Below are 12,065 nucleotides of genomic sequence, written 5' to 3'. Positions count from 1 at the left end.
TTCTAAAAACCAGCAGGCTGAAGCTGCCACTTATATTTTCATGACTGAGGACAGATTAAACAGATGTGTGCGTCTACCTCTCGGCTGATATCCAGGTCATAGTCCAGAGGCTCCACATCCACCTCTCGTATGTGTGAGGCAGATACTGTCACCCATTCATCTGACTGGATTCTCCCTCTCTCTTTCACTTGGTTCCAACCTTCATCGCTCTGACCCTCTGCCCCGAGTCGCTCCTCCTGCCAATCAAACACCTGGGAAGGGGCAGGAGTCAGGATTACAAAGCTAATCAGAGGACTGTGAAAAAATCATCAAAGAACAGTTTTTCTGGATATATATTTAAAAAGGTTTTCTATGTTTAATATTAATTAAAAATACATTTTGAGCTGTATCATCATAAATTAACCAAATTTTTATGCAGAAAATTTGGTTCCAACAGTGTCTAGCTTTCTTTTTGGACTTTGTGCCACAAGGACTGATTTCCCAGGATATCTGGTAGATCACTTTACAGTACCAAGTTACAACAGTACTGATTTTCTCACTATGGCTAGCGGTGTTTCTGTAGATTAGTAAAGTGGGATTTAAAATGACTGTCATGTTTATACTCTTCAGTAAAGTGAAAAACACATTTAGCATTGCCAGGAAGGGCAAAGGGGACAGATACTGACAATCTTTGTGACCAGAAGCAATGGCTTTAAAGGGAAAACTTAAAACTAACACTGATCAACCATCATCCCACTAGTTTAGAATAATCATATCAAGAAATCTGAATATTTTCTATAATATATATGTTGGTGTATAAACATGCTACATAGAGGATTAGGTTCTCTGGCTAAATGTGTAATGTCACTGCAGTGAGTCGTGCCTCAGGTAGAGGGAGACAAACACTGCACTGAGAGGGAAACAATTATGAGATGTTTGTGCAACCAGAAATATTTATAGCTAGAAGTCCATCCAGGGATTTGATGATGATGATGTTTAGTATCATTACCACAGAATCGACCCAGGCAGATGATTAGTCTGTGCTTCTGGAAGCTGTAATTTCAAACATACCACATCCTTCCCTCCGATGTTCACCAGCACATTTGCATTTATAGGAATACTTTGATTTTTATTCTCTGACATGTGCGTGTGTATTTGTGTGTGTGGTGAGGGGTACTTGTGAGTAATCATCCAAGGAGCATCAAAGCCATGCATGCATCCATTCCACTCCAGTAGCCTGCAGCAGGGTCTGATCTGTTGGTGTATTCACATGCTCTGAGAAACACTACATCCCATGCCTTGTTGTGCTCAGGAGAATCAATCGCACACAAAGGGGACAGAGAGAGAGAGGGAAGAGTGAAAACCATGCAGACACAGATTCATCAAACCCCCGCCAGATTAGGAAGAACAAAGCCAAGAGGAGGTTCAGAAGCAAGAAACTCTTTATTGTGGAGTGCAAATCTCTACATGATAGAAAAGAAAAGGGAGAAGAGTTGTGTGTTGCTTCTCAATTACACAGAATTAGGTGGTGATTAGCAGTTCACTTCTCTAAGTTCTCTACTATATTTCTACTCTTCAACTGAGCAACCTCCTGTAACTATTTTCTCTTTGATCTGATATACTGTATGTAGCTGTGGAAGGATAAAAGCAATATGGCGGAAAAGCATCCCAGATTAATACTTGTGAGAAAAAACAAGAAGCGGACAGCAGTGCCATGGAGAACCAGAACTGGAGTATGACACGAACATTTTGAATTTTCAAAAACATTGGCAACCTGTTTAGTCCTGAAATAATAAACTGATCACAGTTTTGATAATTAATTGATAAATTATCTAAATACTTGCAGTTTTGGCTGCTTTTCTGTTTTCTATCACTGTAAACTTAATGACTGAGTTTTGGACTGTTGGTCGGACAAAACATGTCATTTGAAGTCATCATCTTAGAAATGGTGATGGGCATTATTTTAATGACATAATGATTAATTAAATAAAATATAGAAACAATCAATAAATAAGGAGTTGCTGGAAAATCAGTTTTCCATAAAGCAAAGTAAGTCAATTATTGCCACTGTACATAATCCATACTGTCCCTTTCCTACTTCCCACACTGATTTCCCATGACACAGTTGTCCACTCCTTGCTCATACTTATTTTAATCTTTATATATTTATACATTTTTTTTGTATTATTGCATTTCAGCCCAGTTGCTTGAACCTGTCATGTATATTTATGATGCATAAACCAGCACAGCATAGGCCACTTAAACTCAGATACGAGTAAAACTTCTCTTTCCAACTTTAATTGTGGCAATGTAGTTATCAACCACTGTCAAAACAGTAAAAATAATCTTATAGTCCGTACAAGAAAAGGCTGCATTAATGAAGATGTTAATTCAAATATAAAATGGTGTAAACATGTTTTATGCTGGTGGAGTAGAGAAAATAAAAATATGCACTGGCATTTATGGCTATATGCACTAAAAAGAGGTGAATAGTAGTGGCATAAGATGATTAACTAGGTATTGCTCACTGTTACAGGGAAATTACACTTCAAATATCTATGGGAAATGAAGTCTGATTACAGGCAGATCTCACAGCAGTCTGGTTAGGAGTGCGTGTTAGTCTGTAATCATGATACTAATCTGATTGTTATTATGCGTCGTGTTATTTCAACGGAAGACTTTGACATTTTATATTTTTTTCACCCAGTAATGTTAGCTTTAGTTAATGTTTACTATTCCTCACTGAAACCAAGGGGCACAACTAGCCATAAGCTAGCATTTTTGTCTTAATGTCAAATGTCAAAGTATTCCTTTAGGGGGTTAAAAACCAGCAGAGTCTCCACATCTTCCTGATTTCATTGTGCTATTACACAGGAAAGCAATCTTAAAGCTATCTCTTGCATCTTTTGTATGATTCTGTATCGGAGACGCGTGCTTTTAGACGAATCACGATTGACATGAATGTTGGAGGTAAATTGGGGACAAAGGCAAAAGGATCGTCGGCAAAACAAGGCACTTGGATTTCATCTGAAGAAAAGAAAGCAGGGAGGTGTGATCATGATTTGTGCCACTAGCATTTCCTCTTTCTTCATTTCTTCAACCTGAAAACTTTTTTCCAACATTACCCCCAGTCCTCTATATGCTCTATATACCAAATCTCTACAAAATATAACTATACAACTGTATACTGAAAATATCCCTCAGTAAATAAATAAAAGTGTACAAGTACACGGTATGTAGATGTACATAATGGGCTCTTTTCTCTACTTTCTGATGATTTAAAACAGAGAAAGGAAGCCAGAGTGATGCCTTCCATTTCCTCCTCTTTTCAATGGATTTACATTCAGAATTGCGTCAGTGAGGTCCCACCAGGGGGCAGTGGTAACAATTTAACCCCTGAACCTTTAAAAGAAATAAAATAAACAGGGAGTGATTCTGTCCCTGTCCATAACTTGTTGGGCATTCCCCACAATCCCCTTTGCTTATGCTCATCTCCCATTGTTCTTAAAGCATTAACCAAGCCTGACCAGTCCTGCCCTTCAGCTTGTTAGTGCTTGCAGATCACATCAACAACCACTGGTTACACAAGGCAGAGAGTGCTAGTGTGTTAGCATTCCTGCTACGTTATTATGTGGCTGGGGGCTGAAGGGTGGCATAGCAGCAGTGGTGGTGAAGGTGGTGCTCCCTGTGTCTGCTGCTGCTGCGCGGGGGTGGCGGATAACGTACGGAGGCCGGAGGATCGGAGGTGCTGGAGGGCAGTCTAGAAGAGGAGGAGGAGCGCTGGGTGGTGGCGGTGGAGGTGGAGAAGCCCGTGCTGGAGCGTTCGCCCTGGCTGAGGTTCCTCTTGCGTTCGCGAACCAGCGCCTTCTGGTGGCGCTTCATCCGCTCCAGCTGCTCCTCTGCGCTCATTCTGCCGCGAGCCTGGCTGCTCGGGAGCTGCACGGCCTCTGTAGGTGAAGACAGACGCTCCAAGGCACTCTTGGGTCTCTCCTGGTGAAAGAAAGAGGGGGGAGGAATGTTGGGATAATGGGATAATGGGACGAAGGACAAATGAAGATGAGAGGAGGTGATGAATGGTTGGTTCAGAAGAAATGGAGTGAGAATGGAGAGAAAGACATCAACTGTAGCTTATGAGGAGATGGAGGGAGGTTGAAGGATGGAGATACAGAGAGTGAAATAGAGCAGGAGAAAAAAAACAATAAGAGAGTAACAGAAAACGGCAGCGAGGAAAGCAACAGATCTGCCTCAAATTTGCACCTTTCACAAGATTTAAATGAAGACAAATAATTCAATCTACGTATAAAATGTAACATGGACCAACTCTCTTTGCTTTTATCACAAAGATTGAAGAAAAACCATTTCAGCAGCTAATTGAGCATTAAATGTTTCATCTTTGTACTGTCTATGAATAAATGGCTCTCACATATTTAATAATCAAATACTCTATAACAAAATGTAACTGTATGAATAGGTATTGGGCTGGATACAAAACCTAAGAGCTGCACACATGGAGAAGCTGTCACTTGCACTGCAGGTTAATGTAGTACCATTTTACATTTTTAATTCCAATTTGACGACAACTTCAATATAATCGAACTTTCTCCAGCTTTCCTTGATCACAGGTATCAGCAGATTATCTCCACCCTCGTCATCTTGACTCACCCTGGCTGCGGAGCTCCCAAGGCCTCTCCTCAGGGTGACATAGGATGAGATGGAGCTGGACTGGTTCAGTCGAGATGAGGTGCCTGACAGACCTGCTCGATCAGCAAGTTTGGTTTAGTTCAGTTTAATTTGCACAAAGAAAAAAACTGCAAGGTCATATGTTAAAGACACAGAGGTAGAATAAAAATATTCTCATAAAGGGGAAAAAATTAAGAATACATAGTTTAAGGTGAAGCAGAAAAATACAAATACCTGCTCACTATGTCCTTTTAACAGTTCAGATAAATTCTTAAGCAGTGTATCAACACTGAAAAAAAAGAATACCTTCACTAAATTGCTAAATATTTACAAAATTAGATTCTTTATCTTGTGAAGAACTGTCTCAAGATTTTAAAGAATTTTAATAACATTTCAAATGGTCGACCATCTCTTTTGAAAAATGAAGACTCTTCTTTTGGGTGACAATAGATTAAATTATTGATGAATAATTTATAACAACATTAGGACATATTTTTCCTCGTTTTAACTGATTGATCATCTAGATTGAAGAGGTTGGTATTTATAATATAAATATGCCTTTCTGAACACAAATACGCAAAAATACAGAAGTTTTAATGAATCAGTTAAAGTAAAAATGACTGAATACAATTTTTCTCAGTAATTTCGTCATTCATAACAGTGAGAGAAAAATTTTAATTAGATGAAAACATCATGACACAAGTCTTATTAAGTATATGCAAAAACAAGGCTGTAAGATGGGATGTTACTCAGTACCAACAATTACATTTTAAAATAAGGATGTGTGACACTACTGGGAGTTTATTCTGTATTTTCTGTTAAATGCACTGTGCTTCTATTGTTAAGATACCTTTGCTCTGGAAATACTGGTAGTCAACGTCAGACCCAGTGTTGTGGTGGCTCAACGCCGGCAGCTCCGGTTCACTCAGGTACGACCGCAAGTCAGCCTGAAACCAGAAAAGAGTTGTAAAGAAAGAAAAAGATCGTACATTCACCCTTAACTCTTTAAACCCATAGAGAAAACATTAAATTGACCTAAACTGCAACAACATACCTTACAGTCTCCATTGACAACATATTGCCCGCTCTCCCTGTCCCTCTTCCTCTCATCTGATTGGCGTTTAAGCCCGCGCACCGATGTGTGGCGGATGACCGAGGCCTCTTTGGGGAGGGGCGGCACCACAGGGGGTGTCTCCTCGTAGTCGTAGAGACGAGGCAGCGGTGGCCGGGGTGGGGCGCTGTCCTCTGCCTGGACAGTAACCAGGCCAATAGGAATTTAGTATTTTAGAGGTAGGATAAATCAAGCTGTGTTTTGATGACAAAATCTCAAACACACACTCCGGCAGTAATTCCTTAAACTTAATCTGGAATGAACCAGTTCTGCTGCAGTTTTTACAGTCAGTAGGGTGACACTCACCCACTTTGGCACGGTGCTGTGAGGCAACGTATGGGAGAGGGTGCTTGGAATGGAGCTGCGGGGAGGAGGCTGGACCTCTGCGCTATGAGAAGGCACTGCAGCGTCCGACACCGAAGGCACTAATTTCCTCTCTGGCAGGGGGGTGAGAACACAAAGAGAAATGAAGGTTTAGCTTTTTAAAATGTAAGCAGGTTTGAAATGGATTTACAATCAGGAAGTGGGGGGAAATTTCTGACCACATTCACACTGAGAAAAGCACGGAAACAGACATGAAGCCACAGATTTCAATGAATGCAGCAAGAAGCCACACATTTGCTGTTTTCAAGCCGAGCGTAGCTGCAGAGTGCTCATATAATCTAATCTTTAGAAGCAGATTTCTCAACTAAGATACAAATCATCAGTGTAGCATATCCACAGAGAACACACTGCCTTGAAAAACTGCTTACTGATATTTACACAGTTAGTGGAGAAACATCATGAGAATCTCAAGTAACCAATGTATTCAGTGAATGTGTGACAGCTCTGGTATTTATTAAACAAAATTAAAGTAAATGGATGTAACATACATGGATGGTTTACAGAATGAAGATAAATACTAAGACTAATGAGTCAGGATCTTTATTGCGTGTGTTTCAACTTTTTATTTAACACTTCATACTGATTAATCATGCAGATTTGTTAAAACCATCAGTCATGGCATTAAACGTCCTTTGCCGATATAAACTGCTGGGTCGCTGCGGTCGTCCTACCTGGGTTCTGGACGGAGTCTATGGTGATTCTGTAGTTGGCTTTGCTGGCACTCAGTCCCCCCATCACGTCCTCGATCCTCCACAGCTCGCGCTTCAGCTCAGCTTTCTCTTGCTGTGTAACAACACGTGGACACAAACACACACAAACAAACAGTTTTCACTTCTGGCTCAATCTCATTGATAATCCTGTGTCCTGTTGAAATGGAAGACATTGAAACTGCACAGTTGCTGTCACTCCAAGTACAAAGGAGAGATTTTTTAAATATATTATTTTTTTAAAAAGAGGCAGAAGATATGGTAACGTATTCATATGATTGCACTGTCTCAAAGCCTTCAGGACAAACTGGATATAGACAGTAGAAAGCCAAATGTATAAAAAAAAAAACGCAGCCTACAGTAAGATCTCAATGGTGTAACAGAGGAGCGAAGGCCTTCAGTTTGGACGTGAACCTGCTCTGAGCTGCAGTATCAGGTCTTACCTGTGGGGTGGCGCTGTGGTTCATGTGTGCCTGCAGTGCCTCCCTCAGCTGCTCTACTGACTTCTCCAGCCAGCTGTACTCCTCCCAGGCGTGTGCCATCTCCTGCATTACGCAAACACACACACACAGAAAGACTAATGTTACCTGTAGAGTCTTAAGATACACAGTTTACAAAGATGCATGTATAGAAATGAATGTGTCCTTATGTAAACACCAAACCTAATTACAGTAGAGCTGCAACGATTAGTTGATTAATCAATTGTCGATGGCTGATTCACAGAAAATGTATCTAACTTAATCTAACTCTAACTATTATGATCATACATTTTTGTTTTGTTAAATTTTTGAAGAAAAACTTTCCAAAATTCTTTGGTTCCAGCTTCTCAGATGTGAATAATTTCTGGTTTCTTTAGTGTGCTATGATGATAAACTGAGTATCTGAAGACTTTTGAGGATGTCACCTTAGGTTTTGGGAAACTGATCGACATTTTTCACCATTTTCTGACATCATACACATGAAACAACTAATCAACTAATCATGAAAATAATGAACAGATGAATTGATAATGAAGATAATCATTAGTATAGAAACACACACTAAAACATACAGACAGATCAGCCTATACATACACACACACTGACATGTAGCTGGAAGCATTTAAACACACACGCATGCCTAGGAACATATACGTACTTATAAATACACACAAGGACACATACACATACTTAAGCACACCAGTGTTTTGCATTTTGCAAACATTTGCCATTGTGTGATATATATGTAGCATCTTTATGTATGATATCTGAACAATATCCAAATAAATATTATGATAGATTCCTCCAAACTACACATACAGTATAATGTGCAAAAACAAGAAGATGAAATCGCACACACACACACACACACACACACACACACACACACACACACAGGCATACCGTGGAGAGCCGGGATATTTGGGCCCTGATGGTGACCAGATCCTCCTGTAGCAGCCTCTGCTGGTAGGCGATCTTGTGGGTGTGGGCCGGCTGCTCCTGGTACTGCTCCATCTGCTGATGGGACACATCCAGCACGCTCTCCAGCTTATCCTGAAGGTTGAGAGGGTCACGCAGCACGCAGGTCAACAAAAAAAAAAAAAAAAGTAGAGATGCTTCCTTAACAGAATGTTGCTCTAAAAATGTGCAGATAAGACTCATTCAGAGACGCCTCTAGAGGGCAGCATGTTTTTACAGTCAATTATGAGCCATCATGAGATCTCATTTAACCTCCTTCTACTTAACTTCTGAGCTTTATATGGTGCTCTGGTGAGCGATTCCTTTCATGAGTTATTGTATTGTCATTTACTTTTTGTTGCAGAAGTAGAGAGAACATTCAAACAGGGTTATGTGTGTTGTTGGAGAAGAATACTGTAGCAATAGCTAGCACTACTAGCTTTTCTCTTCAAGAAATTGAGTCAAAGTCTGAGTAAATGGATCCCGGATTTTCCTTTGACTGCAGAGCTCGAGAAAGAAACTCTTTCTGTTTGATTTTTATGTTTACTGTCTAAACTCTACTGTAGCTGAACTGGTTAACAGACGTTTCTAAGCTGTGTGCTTCAACGTGGCACTGTCATGTAATCTTTTCTAGCTGTGTTTGCCTGTTTTCACAGCCTGTATCAACAGCCTGCTGTTTACCTTGTCCTCCTTCAGGGAGCTGATCCTCGCTTCCAGATCCTTCAGGATCTTGTCCTGCTCACACAACCGACTCAACTTCACCTGCGAGGGGAAACACAGAGCTGAGTACGCAGGAGAGAGCGAGGCCGTCGAAGCTCTTACGGATAAAACACTTCTCTAGTGCTCGCTGAAGTGTGTGTGTCAGTGTGTTGACCTTTGATAATTAAGTGGCCCATTAACTTAATTACAACTTCCCCTTGTCTCTGTAGCTGTAGAGAGATGTGTATGTGTACATGTATCCGGGTGTATGCATTTATGTGTATCTCTTTTTAATGTTTGAGTGCATGCATGCATGTTTGTAACACATAATATTCACATTCTCCCATCTCCCGTGGTCTCGTTCGCCTATAATTACTGTGAGTGAACCCATTACGCAAAGTGGATGCGACCCACCTGACACTTTTAATTACAGTGTCAGGGAGGCTCTGAGCCTCGTTAATTAATCCCTGATTAAACTGAGCAAACTTTAAGGCAAAGGTTGGATCATTTTCTCATCCGGTGGTAAAACAACTAAATAACATTCATGTAATGAGGTTGCAACTGCAACAGCTTGACGTGAACAAATTGCTTATCCATATACATTTTTACATTCGACATTAGTTTTTATATTCCATCAAATAAATTATTAATCCTGTTGTTGTCTCCACGGTGATGTTGTTGTCGGATCTAATCAAATATTCATCGCAGACAACGCGCTCATAAATAGTTTAAACAGTTGTGTATGAAGCTTGAACTGAAAAATACTTTCATGAGAGAAACAAGAAACAGTTTGAAACACTGCAGGGAATCATCTGGATTATCAAACTGAAAGAGTTACTGCATTTTCCTGTTAACACTCTCTGCATGCTATTTGCTCCTTGAAGCTAAGAGTTATAGCTTGAAACACACTTTTTCCACAACATCCATATTTTGTTTTGTCTTAATTACCATCACTTTAGGCCCAATTGAACCGTGGCAGTCAGTGCTGCTCCCCTAAACAAACTAGAATTTCATGTTCCGTTGTCTGGAGAGGAAAAAAAAAACAGAACTAACTGAACTCATTAGTTATTTTAATGATAGCAGATACGTCGAGATGCTAACTCTGCATGTGAATATGTATTTGCATGTAGAGTTGCAACGATTAAACGATTAGTTGATTGATAGAGAATTTATCAGCATCTATTTAATAATCATTTTAGTCAAGCAAAAATGCCAAACGTTTGTCTGCTGCAGCTTCTCAAATGTGAAGATTTGAAGCTTTTCTGTGTCGTACATGATAGTAAACTGAATTTCTTTGGATTTTGGACTGCTGATCACTATGGGGTCTTAGAAATTACAATGGGCATTTTTCACTATTTTCTGACATTTTAAAGACAAAACAAATCATCTATTAATTGAGAAAATAACCAGCAGATTAACTGATAATGAAAATTTGCATCATACTACATACAGTAATAGGAAATCCTTGGATGCATTAGCAAGATTTTATCATTGAAGTAGAAGCAGTATATAATGAGAAAATAGCAACAAACACTACCTTGCAATATTAACAAATCCTTTGAATCTACATCAAAAACTAAAAATGTTTTCCTGGCCTATAGTCTCAGTTTCCACCAAACTTAAATTGGATTTTGTTAACATGTCCTTGAGACATGCTAACAGATTAAAATACAAACAAACAGGGATGAAAACAATCTACTTGACTGTGTCAGAAATGAAATTGGTTTGCAGTTAATGCAGCAAACACTGTAAAAGGATATCAAGCTTGTACTCACATCCACATCACTTTCTGCGACCTTAACAGGTTTCCCTGATTCCTTCAGCGTCTGACTTCCAGCTACCTGGAAATTGGGAAAATGAGTATTTCCAGATGTTGGTTATACGGTAAAAAACAAAGTGGCTGACTCCACGGTACTGAAAGGTGCTGAAATAACAGAGATACAGAAACACAGAGAACAGCTACAAACTACTACAAGGCTGAGGCAGACTATCTGTGACACACTCTCTCAACCTCGTGTACATGACGGTATGTGTGAGAACACAAAGTCAGCTCTTGCCATGAAGACCACGATGGCTATGGACACTTTGAAGCCCTGCACGAATTGACGTATAAAAAAAAACATCTATATATATAAATATATATATATATATATATATATATATATATAAAATAAACATCTATGTATCCATAAAACACCTACACACAATGTCCCCTCTGTACAAAAAAGTCAGAAAAACGTATTTTTGAGCAGGAAATAGATGTGTTTTTGCCTTCCTCATGGCAGTGACAAAAATATAAAAATAGAGCACATGTATAAATTCAAAAATCAGAACTAATTTCACTTTTTATTTAGGAGTTCCTTTAAATTTAGGAGTACATGTGCTCCTTGTTGGAAAATAGTAGAAACATGACACAGTAGAGCCCTGTGCTGTTGTCAAGGAGGTGCAGCGTTTCAGAGACGATGGTAGAAGCAGCTGGCTTTACAACCACCGGGCCACAGCCACAGCCACAACACATGCACTGCCGAGCCATCCCATGCCCACTATTCAGCATCCTCAACATCGCCACGCGGACAGTGGGTTGCGCGAAGTCTGATGGGTCAGAGGTCACATGGAGATAAGACATTTGGTGCCATTCAAGCCATGAATGAATGCGGTGTTGTAAGCAATGGGATGGTCTTTCTAGGACACAGACTCTCTAAACATGTGAACACAAACACACACGCGCACGCACACACATACAGACTATACGAGCATCCCTACTCTGAACACTGTACAAACATGCACAAGCATAAATGCGCGCACACACACACACACACAATCACAGACGCGCTACATACGACATTATGTCTCTTTGTTTAGTACATATTCTGGTCACAGGCACACACACGTACACATAGAGCTTACGTTCATTAGAGGCCTGAGAGGCCCAGCAGTGCAGTGCAGTAGTAAACTGTGAACTGCGAGGATCAGGGGCTCTAGAGCTCTGATCTGGGAGTCAGAATCACAAAGACACAGAGCCGCAGTCACAAAATGGCGGCTGCTTTCGTGGGGATGCTTCTACAACCA

The 12,065-nt window shown here is 40.1% G+C and overlaps 1 protein-coding gene across 7 annotated transcripts in view; it reads right to left on the bottom strand.

Annotated features, from left to right (window-relative positions):
- The window catches only part of plekha7a (pleckstrin homology domain containing, family A member 7a), a 143,181-nt gene that overhangs the window by 3,484 nt on the left and 127,632 nt on the right, over positions 1-12,065 (bottom strand). For all 7 annotated transcript variants that reach the window (XM_067590505.1, XM_067590512.1, XM_067590510.1 and 4 more), the window contains 11 exons: positions 10,772-10,837; positions 8,979-9,059; positions 8,244-8,393; positions 7,305-7,406; positions 6,826-6,937; positions 6,077-6,207; positions 5,714-5,908; positions 5,510-5,606; positions 4,642-4,733; positions 3,706-3,969; positions 78-251 (listed from right to left, as the gene is read on the bottom strand). In XM_067590505.1, the coding sequence (XP_067446606.1) occupies positions 78-251; positions 3,706-3,969; positions 4,642-4,733; positions 5,510-5,606; positions 5,714-5,908; positions 6,077-6,207; positions 6,826-6,937; positions 7,305-7,406; positions 8,244-8,393; positions 8,979-9,059; positions 10,772-10,837 (1,464 nt within the window). The remainder of the gene's footprint in view (positions 1-77; positions 252-3,705; positions 3,970-4,641; positions 4,734-5,509; positions 5,607-5,713; positions 5,909-6,076; positions 6,208-6,825; positions 6,938-7,304; positions 7,407-8,243; positions 8,394-8,978; positions 9,060-10,771; positions 10,838-12,065) is intronic.

The sequence above is a fragment of the Thunnus thynnus genome, chromosome 5 (genome assembly GCF_963924715.1).
Source record: "Thunnus thynnus chromosome 5, fThuThy2.1, whole genome shotgun sequence".
Classification (NCBI taxonomy): domain Eukaryota; kingdom Metazoa; phylum Chordata; class Actinopteri; order Scombriformes; family Scombridae; genus Thunnus; species Thunnus thynnus.
Note: the sequence above shows the minus strand (reverse complement) of the source record. Positions and strands in the feature narration are given on the sequence as shown.